Source organism: Macrobrachium nipponense, chromosome 3 (genome assembly GCF_015104395.2).
Source record: "Macrobrachium nipponense isolate FS-2020 chromosome 3, ASM1510439v2, whole genome shotgun sequence".
Lineage (NCBI taxonomy): Eukaryota > Metazoa > Arthropoda > Malacostraca > Decapoda > Palaemonidae > Macrobrachium > Macrobrachium nipponense.
In genome coordinates, this window is record NC_087202.1 from 32,634,950 (window position 1) to 32,656,278 (window position 21,329).

Sequence of the window (21,329 nt, forward strand, 5' to 3'; positions counted from 1 at the left end):
ATTACTTCCGTTGCTACCGAGATCTCTTCTTACATGTTGATGAGGTTTCTCGTTGTAGAATCTTCCCTATCCTTGCCCGAAGGAAGGGAAGGAGCCTGGAAGTCGAAGGAGACTCAGAGTTGAAATTGGGCGGACCCCTGATTTCTTAGCTCTTTATATATATCCCTCTGAATACCAACTGGGCAGCATTTTGAGCCCTCATCGCATTCCAAAAACTCTGTAGGCAAACGTTTCAACCATTTCTTCTTCTGTAGATGAAAACGTAAGGACCCTGTCTGAACAACGAAACTCTATCTGGAGCGTTGAGTGAGGAACAGAGGGTTTTAGTTCTTTTTCCAGACATATGCTGGCAAGAACCCATTGCCGAGTTTCCATAGAATCTGATGCGAGATTCCAATGCACAAAAAATTCACTTTTCTTCTTGGTCGTATAGGACCGAGAGAAACGAGGATTTCCCTCATAAAATTTCTGAAAGAAGTTTTATAAGGAGCAGTTCCATCTTGTCAGAACACGGAATCTGAGGCCTCCAAACAAAAAGAATCCTACTCTTATCGTATAGAGGTATCGTATAAGATCCCGAAGATCTTAATTCTCTGCTATATCTAATTCTCCTTGCAGAGACAGAATATAACCTTATACTGCGTTGTTGATAGAAGATATATACAAAGGTGATTCTTCCCTCTGAAAGGGAAGAAAAAACCCCGTATGTGGTTCACAGAGGTATAGGAAGAGGACAGCTTCCCTATTCCAACCAGCAAGATCTGCAGCAAGTCTATGTCTTTACCATGACTCTTGCCTTTTACCTTGAAAAAATCCTCTTATTATGTCTACTTCTGGTCAGTCTGCACGCAGACCGACTCAGAGTAGAGAGGTTTTACAGGTCTATATAAAGGATTCTAATAGAAACTCCAGACTCTCTGGGAAATTTCTTACGACACATGCTGTGAGAAGAATGTTATAACCTCTGTGAATCCAATATATCTAAGGCCAAAAATGAAGCATAAAGTATCATCCTTTCTTCCTTTGATGCCCTTTATCTTAACATCTGTTAAAAATTTATATTTAGGGGAAAAAGACTAAAGTTTATTCCCCTTTCTTTAAACTAAAGATGGCGTAAATTGCTACATCTCTTGGGTCAAGAATAATGAAGTAATCTATAGGAAGCCTGGTCGTCTTCCACCTTGCGAAGCGATTATGAAGAAGACTTCTCTCAGGTTTTTTACAACTCTCTCCAATAGATGCTACACATAAGTTAACAATTATTATCGTCTATCGAGAAGTTTCTCACGGACGTGCGACATATTGCAACGAATCTCTTAAGAATCGTTACGTTCCGTGTCTGATTTCCAAATAGGTTCTCTTTTGTCAACGCGAACCTGGGCGAAAAAGAGAGATTTCTGATCCTCTTTGTGATATGAGAGCTGTGTAATTGGCCTAAACGATTAAAATAAATAATTTCATAGTTCCTTGGGATCGAACCCATTTTCGATTAGTCGGGGAACGAAATCAGGAACGAAACTTGCCGTTACTACGCCTGTTGTCGAAGAGGCTAGTGAACTCTAAGGTTAATAACTCGCTAAAACGAGAAATTATCTTGGATGGCGCTTCTAGCGCAAATTGTGCAAGGCTGGCGCTTCTGGTGTATTGCGCCAGGGTGGCGCTTTTGGCTCATTGCGCCAGGGTGGCGCTTCTGGCGCACTGCGCCAGGCTGGCGCTTCTGGCGTTTCCGCTTCTGGCGCATTTGCGCCAGGCTGGCGCTTCTGGCGCATTGCGCCAGGCTGGCTCTTCTGGCGCATTGAGCCTTTCTATGTTTATTCCGTTCTCAGTAGGAAAAACTTTTATGGACAATATATAGTCCATTCAGGGAAACAATTTCTGTCACGAAGAAAATGATTCCCAACAGACTTATCCTGAGCAATCTTCGTTCTTTGATACGATTATGCTTTCTACATATGCTTCCCAAAAGCCTGAGATCAGGGAAACAACTTCTGCCATAAAGAATCCTCTATAATTCTGTTACATTGCGGTAAACAGAATTAAACTAGGAAAACTTTTGTAAGGATACTAGGAATTCAGTTGTCAACCATAGAGTTAACTTCGGCATGTGTATATGACTTGATCATACCGTAGTTTTAAGGTGAATTCTCTACTACATTCTTCCCTCGCCGAGGCCGAGAGAGAATGTAAAATCTTCTAACTTCGTTCTTTTCGTCAATAAAACGAATTAGTACTAGACGAAGGAGATCCTAATGAGAAATAAGGATCGAATCGAATCATTCAAGCTTCCTATCCATGGACATAATGCTGTAATCTATGCTTCTATTACTTGAAAAAGCCTCTAATCAAATAATGCGAGCTCATACAAGTCTTGTCCAATTCCAAACAATTGCAAAGTTCTCATTCTGAAAACCGGTTTGCTGCATATATACAGAAGAGGATGACTTGTAATCCTCTTAAAAGTAACGAACTAGGAGAAGGAGGGGTGGCAGAACTCAAGAGACTCTCTGAATTCTTGCAATAAAAGGGTTGCTAAGGTCTTGTAAGCTGAAAGACCTGCACCCTCATTGACTTCCTAGTCTGATATCTTCCATCTCTTGTCCCATAATGTTGGGAGAAGAGTGAGTTACCCGAGGAGAGCGCCTCTCTTCATAAAGTGAAGGGTTTAAATTAGAAACAGCTCCATCCTGACAAGGGTTACGTTCACCTGTGCGACATCTTGAGGACCTGGCAGGTGAAGGCTGATCCTACAAAAAACTTCTCTCCAAATCAAACCATTGTGGTAGAGACGAAGTCGTTTATGCGACCACTAGAGTCCCTGTCACGAGAAGTATGTTCTTGGGTTCTCTTCCCGAGAAACTTCCCACAGATTCAGACACATCCTGACACGGGCGACAGCCGCCTGTGCGACATTTCGCGCCCCCGTCAGGAAAAACCGATCCCGTGACAAATCTCAAGAGGATACCCTGTTTAATTTCCATCTTCCAACACAAAGAAGCTGGAAATCCTGGAGCCTGGCGCCTAGAGCCTGGTGCCTGGTTCCTTTAGTTGAAGTGCTGTAAGAATTTTATAATTCGAAAGTATTTCCTCATTGGAGCCTCGTCTTCTAAAACTTCTTCCAATTCGAGAAGATCAGAAGGAGATTAATCCCTTTCATAGGTTATTCTTCCTTAGACCTCACTTTCTGTAAAGGCGAAGGACTTCTATCATTGAGAGACTGTGACGTCACCGCTCTATCCTGTGGCACCTATCCACGTACTGACCAGACCCAACGTTACTGAACTTCGTTGATCGGAAGAGAAGCGGTATTTCAAAGTGGTAAGGCCTTTGGCTATGTGCCTTCCCCATGGCATTCCTTCATGCGCTTTTGGGAGGATCTTTCATCATGGTAGACGTCTAGGCAGGCACCTGGCACTTGACTTAATTGCACCTGGTGCCTAGATGAAGCTATGCTTTTGTAATGATACTATATCCATCCAATTTTCATCTTTCTTTATTCATAGCATAAACGAGATTATCTTGTATATTCATAAGAATCTTCGTCGATGAATCTTCCTTCTCCTCATCCACCGAGGGTAAGGAGGTTTAACCATAAGGGGGAAACACTGTTTAGGATGCCTTTCCAATGGCTATCCCTGGCAGTCTGGGACGTTCTACAGAACCTGCCGAGGGGACGCCTGATCGGTGGGGATTCTCCATAACCTCTGTAAGGCTTTCTACATTCCTTCTCCTCTGGGCCTGTGAGCTTGGAAGAGGTCTAGGCCTGGGAGCGAGATGAAGCCGATCAGACGCACCCTCCATTGCAATGGGGGAACACTAATTCACTTCTTACCTTCTAATAGCTCGCATTTGGAGCTATATTCCTTTATCTTCAAATTGCAATATGAATTTGTAGTTCTGTAAAGTAAGAAGTGATGAGGATACAACACTACTAGTACTGTTAATGCTCTAACTGCTCGTTAGTACGAGAGCTATAAAACTTCTAAAGGAAGCAAAACTAGTTCTATGTTTTTCTGACTTCCTCGATAAGGAAGTTAGCCTCAATCAATTTTAACTTTTATTACACATTATTAATGAATAAATATTAATATTTCCTTTCTTGCAAACTATGTGAGTGTCTACCGAAAACTTCGGTAGTTACACGTAATGTATTCTTCGAAATTTTCGAAGCCAAATTCGTTAAAACAGTTAATAAACGTATGCCGAACCAAAGACCCAGTACTTCCCTGCAAAAGATAGCCCAGAAGATCGATGGCGATGAAACACGAAAATCCAAATCAGGAGGAACTGCAAACGTATGTTTACATTCCAACCGATAGAGAAAATCTGACTTAGAAAACGGGAATGGTTCCTTCCTATTCCCCGCCACCACCCGCGGCGGGGCGGTAGATCACCTGACCTACCTGTAGCGTGTGCCGCGAAATTCGAATTTCTATCGGGGATGACGGAGTCTATAGCTAAGTATATATCTGACAGGTAAGTTGAATGCATAAAACTACAAAATTACCTACCTGAGGGGTCACTCCTTTCTATCCAACACTGGCCACCTTCATTTGCTTTGTTTTTCAGCTGTAAAGAAAACCCTGTTAGATTAAATCATAGGAACTGTTATAAATTACCAAATTTAAACAAGAAATTATTTGTATTTTTTCAAGAGATATAAAACGTTTTATAAATGCCTCTTTTACTAGCTTCGGCAGGCTAGATATATTCCAAGATTCAAAAAGTATGCTTTTTGGTATAAACCAACAGAGAGTGCCCTATTGTTCTTTGCTTCAGGGAGGAGACAGTGTAAATTCCAATAGCAGAAGTGTCATTTGTAAAGTGCACAGCTAATCATAAACATATCAGTGTTTTTATTTTATTGCTTGTGATTTTTTTTTTTCTTGCTTGATCACCAAAGTTGCTGACTTCCAATACTTACTACAAATAAGAGAGAACAGGAAAATTTCTAAAGGAAAGAGAGGCTTCCTTTTCTGATTGTTACTCTGTAATGAGTTTGTTTCAAAACCCACTATATTTGGAAATTTAGAAATAAAGATGCTTGCAGAAGTGGCATTTCTTATTTTTCTTAAATGTTTTCATATGAGCAGAATAAAATGTGCTTTCATAGATAAATAAAATGGTTTTTCACATGGTGTACAGATCTTTATTTATAGTTTCATCTTGGTTAAAACTTACCTATTCAAGCTATTTGTCTATTTTCACAAGACCTTCTTAAAGACATGCAGTAAGAGAGGAAATGGTTTGTTTCTAAGGGGTTAATCTTGTCATAAGGTTCCTCTGAAAGCTGAATAGTTATTCCCCACAAGTTACTGCAAAGGATTAGAAATTATACCACAAATCGTGTATATTAGGGCTCATACCAGCAATATGTTTATGTTTTTAAGAATTGATCTAGCTAAATTATTCTTAATAAATCAAGACAAAAGTATTCCTAGAAAAAATATTTGCTTAGATGCAAAACCATTGCCTGTGACTGTTACTGCCCTACTAACATAATGAACATATTGCATAAGATCAAAAACATGATATTGTTAAGATACAATAAAGTTTGTTCATACTTACCTGGCAGATATATATATAGCTGTATTCTCTGAAGTCCGACAGAATTTCTAAAACTTACGACACACGTAGTGGGAGTTAGGGTGGTTAGTACCCATTCCCGCCGCTGGGAGGCGGGTATCAGGAACCATTCCCATTTTCTATCAGATTTCTATCTCCACTGTCTCCTGAGGGGAGGTGGGTGGGTACTAAAAATATATATATCTGCCAGGTAAGTATGAACAAACTTTATTGTATCTTAACAATATCATTTTGTTCATGAAACTTACCTGTCAGATATATATATAGCTGAATCCCACCTTTGGCGGTGGGAGAGACAGAAAAAGGATTTTAGGAAACATATAAATGTATATGATTGACATCTTGGTTCCTTACCTGTTAGCATAGCTGACTTCGTGATTACTGTCACCCAAGCCTGCTTCTGCTTTACTAGAGTTACCAACAAGGTAGTGACCTGTGTAGTTGGTGCGCTCTAGATGATCTGTCAACGGGGACGGGACCACAATGTGACTAGACCATGACCATACTTCTGAGGGCAACGAGGCAAAAACCACCACCTAAGTTAGCCTAACAACAACTCCCATATACCAAAGGCTAAAGGAAGGGACGACTGTACTCGGCAGCCGACCCTACAACCATAAACATACAAATATTAAAAACTCACCTACCCTTTTCTATGGGAAAGGATGAGTGCTACCTCCTGCCCCCAAAATAGTGTCTGCGGCGACGTATGGTCCGAGAGAGTAACAGTTTTCATAGGTCGTTCTCACCTCCCGTAGGTAGTGCGAGGCGAACACTGAGTTACTCCTCCAAAAAAGTAGCACTTAAAATGTCTTTTAAGAGCCATGTTTTTTCTGAAAGGCTATTGAGGTCGAAATAGCCCTTACTTCGTGCGCATTAACTTTTAGTATCTTAAAGTCGCTGTCTTTGCAAGTAGCGTGCGCCTCTTTAATGGTGTTTCTTAAAAAGAATGCCAGTGCATTCTTGGACATGGGCATGTTTGGTCTCTTGACCGAACACCATAAGTTCTCCGCAGAACCTCGGCACTCCTTCGTTCTACGAATATACTCTCTAAGAGCCCTAACAGGACACAGGACTCTTTCTGGCTCTTGACCAATGATCTCTGCCATACCCTTGATCTCGAATGTTCTAGGCCACAGATTGGAAGGGTTTCGACATACCCAAAGAGCAGACTGCATTATGTCCTTTGAAACCGACGTGTTTGCTGATAGCCTGTATTTCGCTAACTCTCTTCGCCGTCGCCAGAGCAGTTAGGAATACAGTATTTTTCTTCGTCAAAACTCTCGTAAGACGAACGAAGAGGAAAGAGGTTCAAAGCGATTTGACATTAAATCTGAGGACCACATCCAGGTTCCACGAAGGTAGCTTCGGTAGTGGTACCTTGGTCGTCTCGAAAGATCTCAATAGATCATGGAGATCCTTGTTGTTAGCGAGGTCAAGACCTCTATGGCGAAAAACTACAGATAGGACGCTTCTGTAGCCTTTAATAGTTGACACTGCCAACTTCAGATCTTGTTTCAGATAAAGCAAGAAGTCGGCGATCTGGCTCACAGAGGTAGTGGTAGAGGAAACTCCTTTTCTCTTACACCAACTTCTAAAGGCTGCCCACTTCGATTGGTAAACCGCGATTGATGATGGTCTCCTCGCGGTGGCGATAGCTTTAGCCACTGACTTCGAAAAACCTCTCGCTCTGGCCAACTTTTGGATAGTCTGAACGCAGTCAGACTCAGAGCGGAGAGGTTTTTGTGGTACCTCTCGAAGTGGGGCTGTTTGAGTAGATCTCTCCTTAACGGAAGAGATTCGGATAATCCACTAGGTAGAACATCACCTCTGTGAACCAGATCGCTGCGGGCCAAAAGGGGGCGATTAAAGTCAACCTCGTCCCCTCCGATGCTGCAAATTTTTCTCATCACCTCCCCCAGGATCTTGAAAGGGGGGAAAAGCGTAGAGATCCAGGCCCGTCCAATCCCATAGAAGGGCGTCTACTGCTACTGCTCCCGGATCGAGAACCGGGGAGCAATACAGAGGAAGTCTCGCCGTCCTTGACGTTGCAAAGATGTCCACTAAGGGGCATCCCCAAAGACCCCACAGTTCCTGGCATACTTCTTGATTGAGAGTCCACTCTGTCGGCAATAACTGTCCTTGTCGACTGAGGAGATCTGCCGGACGTTCTCGACTCCGGCAATGAATCTTGTCAATATTGTGACTTCTCTCTCCCTTTGCCCTAAAGTAGGATCTCTTTCGCTAGCGTAAACAGGGAGCGAGAGTGTGTCCCTCCTTGTTTCTTCAAGTATGCCAGGGCTGTGGTGTTGTCCGAGTTGACTTGAACTACACGACGGGAGACTTAGTTCTGGAAGAACTGGAGCGCTAATTGAACCGCTACCAGCTCTTTGAAGTTGATATGCCAGGTTACCTGTTCCCCTCTCCAGGTACCTGACACTTCCTCCCCCCCAGAGTTGCTCCCCACCCCGTGGATGACGCGTCGGAGAACAACACTAGGTCGGGGTTCTGAAGCTTGAGGGATATGCCCTCTGACAGCTCCACGGATCGAGCCACCATCTTAGATGGTTCTTCACCTCTTCCGAGATGCTTAACTTCATGTCGAAGTTGTCCTTTTCTGTCCAGCTGTCCGACAGAAAGAACTGAAGAGGTCGGAGGTGTAGCCTCCCCAGGGAAACAAACTTCTCCAGCGAGGAAATGGTCCCCCAGCAGACTCATCCATTCCCTCACCGAGCATGAATCCTTCCCTAGAAAGGCCGACACTTTTTTCTATGCCTTGTTGCTGACGTTCCTGGACGGAAAAGCCCGAAAAGCCACTGAATCCATCTGAATCCCCAGATACACGATGGACTGTGTTGGGGTCAGATGTGACTTTTCGAAGTTCACCAGAAGTCCCAGGGACGCAGCTAAAGACAGAGTCGTTTGCAAGTCCTTCAGGCACCGGGTCTGCGAGGAGGCTCGTATGAGCCAGTCGTCCAGATAGAGCGAGATTCTGATGTTGGAAAGATGGAGCCACCTCGCCACGTTCTTCATTAAGATGGTGAAGATAAAAGGGGCCGTACTCAGTCCGAAACAAAGAGCCCTGAATTGAAAGACCTTCCCTTTCAATACGAACCGAAGGTACTTCATCGATTGGGGATGTATCGGGACGTGAAAGTAGGCGTCCTGGAGGTCGAGTGATACCATCCAATCTCCGGGTCTTAAGGCCCCAGAACTGACTGAGGTGTCTCCATCTTGAACCTCTGCTTCTCTAATAAAGAGGTTTAGACGACTTACATCCAAGACGGGCCGCCACCCTCCCCCCGATTGTTTTCGGTACAGAAACAATCTGTTGTAAATCTGGCGTTGCCAGGTCTAAAACCTGTTCCACTGCTCGTTTCTCGAGCATCTGCTCGAGCAGGTCGAAAAGTATCTTTCGCTTTGTTAGAGGATACGATGGGGACAAGTCCCTGGGAGTGGAAGTCAACGGGGGCGGCTTTATGAAAGGGATCTTGTAACCCTTCTCTATGACGTCGAGAGACCAGGTGTCTGCCTCTCTTACTCTCCAGGCTTCTGCAAACAACTGCAGCCTGGCTCCTACCGGTGACTGAAGGCACGATCTCTCACTTCTTGCCCCTAGACTTGGAAGGGGCTCTACCTCTAGGAAGGCTTCTTCCTCGAGGAGACGATCTAGCGGAAGTCCCTCCACGAAAGGGTTCTCTGGTTTCTAAACGGTTGGGCTCCTGACGACGTTGAAGGGCCAGCCGGACGTCTCGAAGACTGAGCCAACAGGTCTTGTGTGGCTTTCTCTTGCAGACTAACTGCCAGATCCTTCACCATAGCTTGGGGGAAGAGATGACTCGAGAAGGGAGCATACAAAAGTTCTGTCCTCTGTGCGGGAGAGACAGACTTAGCCGCAAAGTTGCAATAAAGCGACCTTTTCTTAAGCACCCCTGCTGAAAAAATGAGAGGCTAACTCCTCTGAGCCATCCCTGACGGCCTTGTCCATGCATGACAATACACTGGACAGCTCCCCCAAGCTGATCGAGTCTGGCTTACGAGATTGGTTGTCTAAGGCTCCAAGACACCAGTCCAAGAAATTGAATACCTCTAAGGACCTAAACAGTCCCTTCAAAAGATGGTCCAGTTCGGAAGTCGTCCAAGATACTTTAGCTGAGGCTAAAAGGGCCCTCCTTGAGGCATCAACCACGCTGGCGAAATCACCTTGAGCAGACGTAGGAACCTTCAATCCTAATTCCTCGCCTGTCTCATACCACATCCCTGCCTTACCGCTAAGTCTAGACGGAGGCAGGGCGAAAGTAGTCCTTCCTTTTGCTTTCCTAGACTCCATCCAGGCGTTAACTTCCGGAAAAGCTCTTCTAGTAGATAACGACGTCTTCATCTTCACGAAACCTGGAGACTTGCTTGTCTTCGACGACGAAAACTGAGAAGGAGGAGAAGGAGGAGCAGCAGGCTGGAAAGTATCGCCAAACGAATCACGAAGTAGTCGTGCCAAAACTTGATAATCTGACGAAGCAGACGTAGCAGGTTGTTCTTCATCAACATCCTCAGAAGAACCGCTAAGTTCTCCTTCTTCCCTACCCGAGTGCAAATCCGAAGGAAGAGGCAGAAGTCCTTTAGCTCCAAGTCTCCTATCCGAACCGATGACGAGAAAAAGACGAGGGTAAACGTATCCTTAACAGTCACAGGATCAGGAATCACCTTTAGAGGCGAACGTGCCAAAGACTCGGGAACAACATCCGAGTGACAGCGGACTTCCACATTCGCGTCCACAGAGCTCTTACTAGAACGTCTACGAGCGTCCATCTGAGCGTCCAACGTAGCGTTCTCTCGAGCGTCCAAATCAGCGTCCGACTGAGCGTCCAGCGAAGCGTCCAACGGAGCGTCCATCAAAGAGACTCTTCTAACGTCCCGCGAAGCGTCCTTACGAACGTCCCGCGAAGAAACTTGATCAACTGCCCGACTAGCGTATCGTTGAGCGTCAACACTGTCATGGCGAAGAGGGGCCGAACGCATAGAAGTCCGTCCGACAGCTACAAAATCATCGTCAGCAGAAGCGTCGAAGTCGGAACGCCGAGCGTCCTCTCTACGGGAAGAGAGAGGAGCATGCAGAGAACTCTCTCTAACCTGGCGTCTAACGTCACCTCTAGACGAACCCTGGGGAGCAAAACGAAGTCTAGAGGGCGAAAAATCAGAAGACGGGGACGAAAGAGGAGCTGTTGGAGAAGACTGCTTAGTTCTCTTGATAGGCAGTCTATCGTCTTTCCTTCGACGAGGAACCGTCTCCTTCTGCTTCAGTAAAGCGTCCAGTTGCCGTTGCATCGCAATGATGATCTCCGTCTGAGATGTCTCCTTACGCGGAGACGAGCTGCGCTTGTGAGAAGGAGAGGGGCGAGGGGACGCCTTCTTCCCGTTCTCCCAGGAACAGCCCTTGGCTCTAGAGCGACTGGGGCGCTCGCGGGCGTCATCGTCGGATGACGTCCTAGACTTCTTCTGGGGCGGAAAAGCTACGCTTTCCGGAGAAGAATGCCACTCAGACAAAGCATGACGTGAAGCGTCAAGCTCTTGAAGAGTCCTCTTCAAAGGTCGCGAATCCGAACGAGATTCCCACCCCTTGCGCGGGGAGGACGCGTCGGAAGACGAAAAACAATCCTTCAGGATACGTGCTCGAGCACGCTCCTTAGCAGCCTGGGAAGCGTCCACAGGAACTGCTGAAGGGACGCCAGATCGGTGGGGGTTCCCCGTAACCCTCCTTCGGCCTTCGACATGCCCTCTCCCTGAGTCCTGGGAGTCCGGCAGCAGAGGTCCCAGCCTAGAGGCGCTATAGGGCAATCTGACGCCCCCTCCACTTCACTAGGGGCACTATCACTGCACTTATTTTGCCTGTTTTCAAGGGCAAGCACTTTAGATTCAAGCGTCTTCAATGAATCCAGAATAAGCGAAAGGGCATTACCCTCCGCAGACACCACTTGAGGGCCCGAAGGCAACACTACGGGGTTAGGAGACACAAAATCTAAAGGAGGGTTAGAAGGGGATACATTAATACCCTGTCTGCTACCCGACTTACTCCTGGAGGAAGACCTCCTAATCCTATCACGTTCTAACTTATTTACGTAGGATTCATACGTCTTCCATTGTAAATCATCCAAGCTTTCACACTCATTACAGCGTAAATCATATTTACACACTTGCCCCCTACACCCTTTACACAATGTGTGAGGATCAACCAAGGCTTTAGGAAGCCTAACCTTGCATTCCACTTTCGAACACACCCTGGCGCTAGCCGAACTACATCCAGACATATTTAAGGAAAAAATCTAAGCCAAATTCAAAAAAACAGTCCAAGTCACGTATGCCAAGCTATCGATCCAATCAAAAAACCAAAAAGTCAAGAGGATACTCAAGCAATGAAAAGTTTTCCAAAATCCTGAGGCGGAGGTGTGTAAACAGATGTTTACGGCACCGGCGACAGAAGAAATCTGATAGAAAATGGGAATGGTTCCTGATACCCGCCTCCCAGCGGCGGGAATGGGTACTAACCACCCTAACTCCCACTACGTGTGTCGTAAGTTTTAGAAATTCTGTCGGACTTCAGAAAATACAGCTATATATATATCTGACAGGTAAGTTTCATGAACAAAAGCGTATCCTTGATGACATGTTAAACTATGTACGTACTGTCCTTTTCCCTTTGATTATTCATGGCTGGACGTACACCATAGTTGAGAATTGTATGCACGGTTGTCTGGAGTGGCAGATATATACTCCTATCCCTACTGAAAGGGATAGGATGGAGCTCAGTTTTGTAGCTTACCTGCATCGGCCTCCTGTTCAGCGTAGTGACGACCGCAGCCCCTCTGCCCACAGGTAGAGGAGAAGAATGAAGGAGGAAGAGAAGCCAGTTACACTCTCTTTCACTCGTCCATTCATGCAGTCACACAAGGAAGCGATGCTGTTCTGTCCCTCGGGTGCTGAAGGTAGAAGGAGGTGAAGGTGGTCTGGTTGGCCCAAACCCCTGCCTTCAGTACCTGCGCCAGGGAGTTCTTGCGGATGGACCAATACCTCTGACTTCATGGGCTCTCGGACGAAGGGTACGGGTGTCGTCACTACCAGCCGTGTCGTACGCCCTACTGACCACCTCACGCAGCCAGAAAGAAAAAGAGTGTTCTTGGACACTTCTTTCTTGGTAACCCTGGTGCTAACAAAGAGGCGTCGACACTCAGGCCTGAGGTGCCGAGTTCTCTTCAGATAGTGCCGTAGCACCCTCACAGGACAAAGCAGCATCTCATCCGCATCATTATCAGTGAATTCCTTCAGGGAAGGGATTGTGAAAGACTCGAACCGGTCGTCAGGGACCGAAGGATTCTGAGTCTTCGCTACGAAGTTCGGGACGAAATCGAGCGTCACGGATCCCCATCCCCTGGAATGCACTCGGCTGATCACCTTGCTAATCAGGCAGAGGAAAGGCGTAAGCGAAGAGGTTGTCCCACGGGTGTTGAAGAGCGTCCTCTGCAGCTGCCCATGGGTCCGGCACGGCTGAAAAGAAAACCTGGAGTTTCCTGTTGTGCCGGGTGGCGAACAGATCCACTACTGGACGCCCCCACAGGTTGAAGAGCCTTTCCGCCACGTCTGGGTGTAGGGACCATTCAGTCCCTATCACCTGATCCCGATGGCTGAGCTTATCTGCTACTACATTCCTCTTGCCTGGAATGTAGCGGGCTGACAGCTCTACCGAGTGAGCCACGGCCCACTCGTGCACATGCAGCGTCAACTGGTGCAACAGAAGGGACAGATGCCACTACCGTGGTGTTGTCGCACATCAAGCGGTCCCGGAACTCTTGGAGAGCGAGGAACGCTGCCTTGAGCTCCAGGACATTAATGTGAAGGTGCTTGTAGTGATGGTCCCACACTCCTGCAGTCAGCAACTCCTTCAGGTGTGCGCCCCATCTCTCGGTGGATGCGTCTGAGAACAGCAACATCTCCGGGGGGGGAGGGGGAGTGCGGAGAGGCACTCTTCTTAGAGGTTCCTGTCGTCCAGCCACCAGGCTAGGTCCTGCCTCACCTCCTCCGTGAGGGTCACGGGGCTCCACTGAAGAGACCGCAGGTGAAGACGCCCATGAGGGACTAACTTCTCGAGTGACGACAGGTGGCCAATCATAACTTGCCACTGCTGAGCTGACTGTTCCTGTCGAGACAGGAACTGGTCGACTGCCTCCCTGAATCTGCTGATCCACGAGTCTGCAGGAAAGACTCGCCTTGCTACCGTGCGACAAGCCGTGTCGATCAGCATACCCAGGTACTTCATCCTCTGCTTGGGTTCGAGATCGGACTTCTCGAAGTTCACCACGATCCCCAGATTGCGGCAGAACTCAAGAAGTCGATCCCTGTCCCATAGCAACTGCAAGCGGGAGCTTGCCAGGACTAACCAGTCGTCGAGATACCTCAGAAGACGTATCCCGGACGAGTGGGCCCAAGCAGACACCAGCGTGAACACTCGAGTGAACACCTGTGGGGCGGTTGAGACCGAAGCAGTGCCCTGAATTGGTACACCGTCCCATTGAGGATGAAGCGGAGGTACTTCCTGGAGGATTGATGGACGGGTATCTGGAAATATGCGTCCTTCAAATCCACTGAAAGCATGAAATCGTTCTCCCTGATAGAGTCGTGAACCGAGACTGGCGAACGAATCGGTTCAGGGGAGAGAGATCTATCACCGGGCGCCAGCCCCCCGAAGACTTCTCCACCAGGAAAAGGCGGCTGTAGAACCCCGGTGACCGATCCCTGACGATCTCCACAGCTCCCTTGCTCAGCATGGTCTTGACTTCCTGTTGAAGGGCAACGTCCTTTGATGTTCCCGGAACGTAGGTCTGAAGATGGACCAGGTTGGAGGTGAGGGGTGGCCGAGATTCGGAGGGTAGCAGATATCTCTCCCGAAGGACGTCTACTATCCAGGTAGCGCTGCCATGTTGCCCAATGGCTTTCGCGCCCAGGGCAAAAAAACCCTCCCACCCACTTTTCCCCGGCACACAGCAGGTGAGGGGGAATGCCGTCCCTAGCGTTTCCCGCCTCTCTTCAACTTCTTCCCTGCCCCTCCTCGTGGAAAGGAGGGCTGGGAGGGGGGCTGATTGCGACCTCCCGTGGCAGAAGTCGAAGGCAGTCTTTCCTCGGGGTTTAGACGTCTTAGCAGCCGAGGAAGCGCTAGCCAAACTCTTGGGCTTGGCCGCAGTTGATCGAGGGTGCCCAGAAGCCTTCGAAACTGCCTGGTGTACCAGACGGTCACTGTCATCGGTGCGACGTCTTTCCACCGTAGCGTCCACCATCTCTCCTGGGAAGAGAGAGGAGGAACTCCGTACTGGTCCGTTGCGAAGTCCTAATGCTGCCTCACGCCCAGCCGCCCTGGATACTCGGGTAAGGACTGCGTCCCTACGCCTAAGTACCAGGTTGGCCCACAGGTTTACCGTCTGGTGGGCAAGGTAGGAGATGGCCCTACCCCCAGACTGGCAAGTCTCCTGAAAGCCGGGTCCCCTTCAGGAGTAATTTTCCCGGAGGTGGCCGCGACCTTGGACACTGTGAGGGACCACAGGTCCAGCCAGAAGACTGCCTGGAAAGCCGCCATGGCGGTAGATTCCAGAGCGAGTGCCTCCTGCTGTGAGAACCCCAGGTTCTCCGACAGGAGCTGTTGCAGAGACACTCCCGGAGTTAGCCTGGCTAGCTCCGGGTTAACCTGTTTGGGCAGCATCGGATCCTCGGATGGCACATAGAATCTTTTCTGTCGCAGTAGAGGAGGGGGAAGTAGCTTAGATGACCTGCCAGACCGAAGCGAACCCTCTTGTCCGGAGACGAGCGAGTCCACCTGGCCCAGCACTGAGTCGGCTAGCTCCGATTGCGGCAGACCCACCGTCGCCCTGGGTTCCTTTCTAGGCCCCCAGAACGACTCGAGCCGGGACGTGGGCTCAGAAGGTGGGAGCGGCGATCCTTCCCCGAGGTCGTTGTGCTGACGAATCAGCACAATAACCTCTGCAAAATTCCTCTGGATCTCAGGAGTGACCGCATCTTGAGGAGTAGGACCGTCAAGCCCCTCCAGCAAGAACGACTCCTGAGACCCTCCTCCTTCAGAAGAAGGAACAGCGACAGACCCCTCCCGGTCTCCTCCTGCCACTTGCGCATACGACCTGGACGATCGGAGGACCTTGCCTGGCACGTAGGGCGTCGTGGCGAGATCATGAGGGGCGCGCCCCTCACGATCACTCCTTGTTGCCTCGCCCTTCCCGGTGTAGCCCAAGGAAGTTGAAGGAACAGGAGAGGAAGACCTGATGCTCCCCCCTCGCCCACCAGCAGAACCGGTGTGCTTGGGGGGGCTGCAGGCCTGGTCGCGTCACTCCCCTGGGGAGAGCGGTTGGACCGAGAACAGCGGCCCCGGTCCTGTGCGTCAGAGTAGCTGCTGCTGGTCCCCCTATCCGTCCGGTCCCAGTGGGAGCAGCGGTCAGGGGACCTGCAGAGACCACTATCGCGGTGGGACCGGTGCCTGTCCTCACAGCACGTCAGACCGCTGGGGCCAGCCGGAGCTGGTTCCTGCAATCGAGGGGACATCTACCAGCCTCAGCCCGTGACTGGTCAGGGACCAGCATGCCAACGCTGGTAACCAGCTGGTCGCTATGAGAGCGATCGCTGGGCTGGTGAGAGTCACCTGAGTGGCTCTCACCAGCCTTCCGCTAAGTGCCTTGGTCCTGGCGCTGAGCGAACTCGGACGCCTGAGCCTTGGCTGCACGGTCGCCCGCAGGAGACCTTACACTCGGTACCTCTCGCAAACGAGAGGCCAAGCCGGAACCTGGTGTAGCGGCAGCGCCCCTAGCACCAGGCGAGGAAGTACCGGTGTTAGCCGGTACCCCTCTGGTCCCCGTCTTCTTCTTCCTTGCGGAGGGAGAGATGGGCCCCGCTCCCGAAGGAGCAGGAGGACCAGCGGAAGAACCCCCCTTCCCACCGGAGTGAGACGGGCCCTTAGAAGTTCCCGAGGGAGCCTTCTTAGGGGGGGAGGAGGCAGCCTTCTTCTTCCTCGGCTTGGAAGCCTTGGAAGTCGAAGGGGAAGAGGCGGCAGCAGGCGACGAAGAAGACGACAACGACACCTTCCTCTTCTTCTTCGTCAGCTCCCTCAGGACAGACGTCAGGTCCTCCATCCAGGATGGAACCAGGGTGCACGTCGGGGTACCTTGCGCCCTCCTCTACGCTCGACGGATCGGGCGAAGAGAAGGACCGAGAACCCCCCACCCCCCACCCCGAAGGAGAAGGCGCCATACACGGGAGCTGAGCCAGGGGCAGGAAAGAAGACGAAGTGTCCGTAACCAAGGGAGTCGCTGGAGAGCTGTTCGACGACTCCTTGGCAGGAGACCTTTCCGACGACTCCTAGGCAGGTCTACGCTTCTTCCTACCCTCGTACAGCACCCACTGCACCTCCGACCAATTCACACAAATATTACATGGCTCGGTCCGAGAGCATTCACGCCCCCGCCACTGAGCACAAAGGACATGAGGATCTATCTCAGGGAAAGAGCGAAAGACCCCGCACTTGCGACCCTCCACACCAGGGCAAACTCTGCGGCTGAAGGGGGGGTGCGGGGATAGCTCCATTGCACAAGAATCCATAATCAATGTAATAAAAAGTAATAAAGAAAGTCATGTACTTACGATACACTTTCACTACACTGACAAACCAAGTTGAAGAAACAACACGCAACCAAAGCATGCGACGATGAAGCGGGCAGAGAGCGATGACGAACAAGTCCTCCACCAACATGGCCGAAAGCAAAAGTAGTTCTTCACCTCCCAGTCGCGCGGCGCGCACACTGTCGGACAAGCAGTTAACTACCGAACTCCCTTGTTCGAAGCTTACGACCATTCCAGCTGCCGCTAGTTTGTATTACGTATCAGAACAAGTATAATTTCTCTTGGAAATGAAATTTTGTCCCCCCCCAAAAAAAAAATTAAAATTAAATAACTTGAGCATTTTACATCTTTGTATTCAGCCACACCACCGTTTGTCTGCCCTTCACTCAAACAAATCCATCGGATTTACTTCAAAATTTGACCTGATTGCATGACTTATCCATCTGTCCCCTTTAGATCTTTAATGACACTTTTGTTCATGTGATATATATTGACTGTACACTGAGCCAGTGTTTCAGTTCATCCAGCTTTGTTGTAGTTAACTCAGAAGTTTGGAACCCTTGTGGTTGGAATGATTGCACATAAAATTTAGGCCAAATGCCAAGCACTGAGACCTATGAGGTCATTAAATACAGAAAGGGACATTGAGAGTTAAAAGGTTTAGAAGATGTAACTGGAGAAAAACATCACACTTGCGCTATAATATGATTGTCAGGAGAGGTTGGAAAGCAAGATGGAAGAAAGAGAATATGAGGTAGTATAGAAAAAATTAAAGGGGTTGCAACTAGGGGACGAAGGGACACTTCAAAGAAACTTAATTAATGCCTATAGTGCACAGCGTGAGATACACTGATGGCACTTCCCCACTAAAAGGATGTAACCACATTCTGGTATATATACAATTAATTTTTTTCACTAGAGAAACATTGATTTTCAGGCAGATACTATTTAGTTTTACCATCTTAAGTAACCTAATTAATCATTTTAGAAAATACTATTATTTGTGATTGGAATTGTTTGATGAATCAGTTTGTTGTTTACAATTACAATAACAAAAATAAAACTAATATTTTATTTTGTACTCTTTAAAACTTGTGGTTTTTGAGTTTGTTTTGATGAGAGGAAACCAATGATTACTTTCTGAACCAAGTCCTGCAGATGGATAGTGTTGAGGTTGATATGGATAGAAATCAATTGCAAGGTATAAATACAACCATGGTGGTATGTTAAAGTCATGTTTTGTCATTTGGGGGAGATGCTTCATGAGGCAGAAGAGAAACAAGGATGCACTTTCTTTATTCTTGGGGAAATACTGAGAATTAGTCATCAAGGTACATTTGATATTTGTGAATATGGAAATAAAAATGCAATAATCACACCTGGAAAATTGAAACAATTATTGCATAACATGAAAGACTAGATAAAAAGACCAAGCATCCATGGTAGGTACTTATATGTATAAAAAGACCAAGCATCCATGGTAAGTACTTAGTACCTATATGTATATCATTATCTGGCCTGATGTTTATTCATCACGTGAAAAGATAATCTAACAACTAATGCAGTAGTTTTTGATGCAAGCAGCAAAATTATACTCTTACATGGGTGTTTGAATCTGTTCTGTCCTCCAAAGTTACATGAATGAGTCCCCCAAAAATAATGACAATGAATCAGGTCCTCTGTCCAGCACGCCAAAGGAATAAGGTGAGATAGCCATCTTCTATGCGGACCAACCTGTGTATATGGTGGGGTTATATTTTATCCATATATTAGTCTATAAATTGTATAACACTAAAAGTCGGGCTAGAGGGGTCTGGGAGGACGGTAGGTAAGTAACCCTCATTCATAGGGCACAGCACCCTTGGTAGGGTTAGGTTAATTTGTCACTGTGAAATAGCTTATGGTTTTTTTTTTTTTACTTTTATTTTCATGTCTCGAACACCTTTGGTAATGGTTTTCTTGGGGGGTATGCTACACTATTTATGCTATACCATACACTGCTTTACAGTCGTATACTTATCTAGGAAAAATAAGGATAGCCTGTGCTATGTGTTAGGGTAGGCTTTCACAAAATAGGTATTTTAGTACAGGTTAGGATAAGATGCTTAGCTATCACCACAACATTACTTCACCCCTTAACTTTGAATCACTTACAGAACAGAGGGTTTCAGAAACACCACAAGACTAGTACCTATAGGTAAATCTAATGGGATGACTAGGTTTATACCTATCAAACTCAAAACTTACTTGATAGCCAAGTATAGTAAGTAAGAAAGTTTACTTGCAAGTTAAAGTACCGCTGTATTAGATCATTAAATTAATGAGGTTTTAGAGTCCTAAAAAAAAAAAATATTTAATCTAGGTTACTTTGGTCAGAGCATACTATTCTAATCGCTCACAGAGAGCGTGCAATTACATGCGCGTCTAAATGAAACCAGGAAAAGTTGACGAAAATTATCCTGCGGCCCTGAAAGGAAATCGCACACAACTGGATTATACATTATACACCTCAGGAGTAGTAATATAGTAGTCGAAATTATCTTACCTGATGGCTACAGGAAATAGGTCCCTTTTCACCAGCTGTACACAAACCAGATTGGTTATGATAACAGTTTGGTATCCTAGAGCACAAACTTTCATTTATTACGCAAGAAACAAACAGACTACCATGCAACATTGTAAACACTACTGTCAGAACTAGACATATCAACAGGTCACTAAAAGTTGCCATGGCAACGACTCAGATCTCTATTACTACATGAAACCGATTCATATAAATTTATCCCACTAGGTAACAACATTCACAGGGTCATGTGTGATGTCAACACGACGACGTCGACGTGAGGAGACTGAGGAGTCTGAGGAGGAGTGGACTGAGGAGTGAGGGATCATGGATGCCGGGTGAGTCTTGAGTTTTATGCAATTTATTTTACTGGTATAGTTAATATTATGGGGATTTTTAAGGAGCTAAATAGGTGTGCCAATGACTAGATTTGTCTTACAAAAATAGAGAAAATTTGTCATTTAAAAACTTTCAAGGGGAATTTAACGTTTTATTATTTTATTAGTAAAAGTAAAATATGAAACGAATTGCTAAATGGCATTGAGTCTGAGTGAACGAAAGATATGAAAACATCCTGGAGTTATCACAATAACAGATAATACATAGCATGATATAGTGTCAAGTGTATTCAGTTTCAGTGTCAACTACAAATTTAGTCACCTGCCAGTAATTCGAACATTTAGAAAGGACAATATATTTTTTTTCAATATCAAGTCTTTAAAGGTTTAATAAGAAAATATAATCACACCTCTGTTTTGCGCCACAAATACAAACGAGCTTAAAACCTAAATGAAAATGTGTGAAAGTAATTAAGAACTTTGTGGCTAAAGAGATAAATAATTGAATTTTGTCATTTATCAGTCTTCAGTTGTATTTTCCACCAATGGTTGGATCAATTTTCATGTCAAACTTCAAAGAGGGTAAATGTTCACCGATTCAGTATGGATGTTTTTGCCATTTCGGCACCTCTGTAGTGGTAGCTTTTTTTTTCTCTCTTTCTTTTTTCACCCCTCCCGAATTGAAAGAAAGGGGGAAATGCCGCGAAACAATCCCACCGACTTGGTTAACGAAGATTTAAATCTACATACAGTATTTCCGTCAAAGAATATAAAAATCAATACAGTAATTTCGAGAACTTATAAATGATAATATAATAATAATATATAAATAAAGCCAGAAAATGTTTTAGTGTTACACCGCCTGTACTTTCTTTTTCTTGTCAAAATGGTGTTTTATCGTTTTCTTCCCCTTGTTGTAATCTTTATTCATAAACAAATAAAATATCACTATCTTACTAAAAACTTGTAACGGGCATTCAGGCCCTAAAACTGAATTACGTGTACAAACAAGAATGAATGATATTAAAACCAGAAAGTGAAAATAATTAAATGTATTCTTCAACGTATCTATCGCGATGTATAGATATTAGAGTGATCAGCACAGCCAATTTACTTCCAGTAATTGGGTCAGCTTCCTCAGGAATGACCAGAAGAAAGCTTAACTGTATGCATATTTGGCAGAC

At 46.6% G+C, this 21,329-nt stretch overlaps 1 protein-coding gene across 3 annotated transcripts in view; it reads right to left on the reverse strand.

The window, feature by feature from the left end:
- Window positions 1-20,107, reverse strand: part of LOC135221692 (uncharacterized) — a 114,041-nt gene extending 93,934 nt beyond the window's left edge. The window contains exons 1-3 of one of the 3 annotated variants that reach the window (XM_064259425.1): window positions 19,790-19,929; window positions 5,179-5,312; window positions 4,509-4,566 (exon numbers count right to left, since the gene is read on the reverse strand). Coding sequence is in view for 1 of the 3 variants with exons in the window: in XM_064259424.1 (XP_064115494.1) it covers window positions 4,509-4,566; window positions 19,790-19,975 (244 nt within the window). In the remaining 2 variants the exon portion in view is untranslated. Of the gene's footprint in view, window positions 1-4,508; window positions 4,567-5,178; window positions 5,313-18,845; window positions 18,973-19,789 lie in introns of those variants that run through there. The other 2 variants (XM_064259426.1, XM_064259424.1) reach the window with 2 other exon arrangements.
- Between the last annotated feature and the right edge of the window lie 1,222 nt (window positions 20,108-21,329).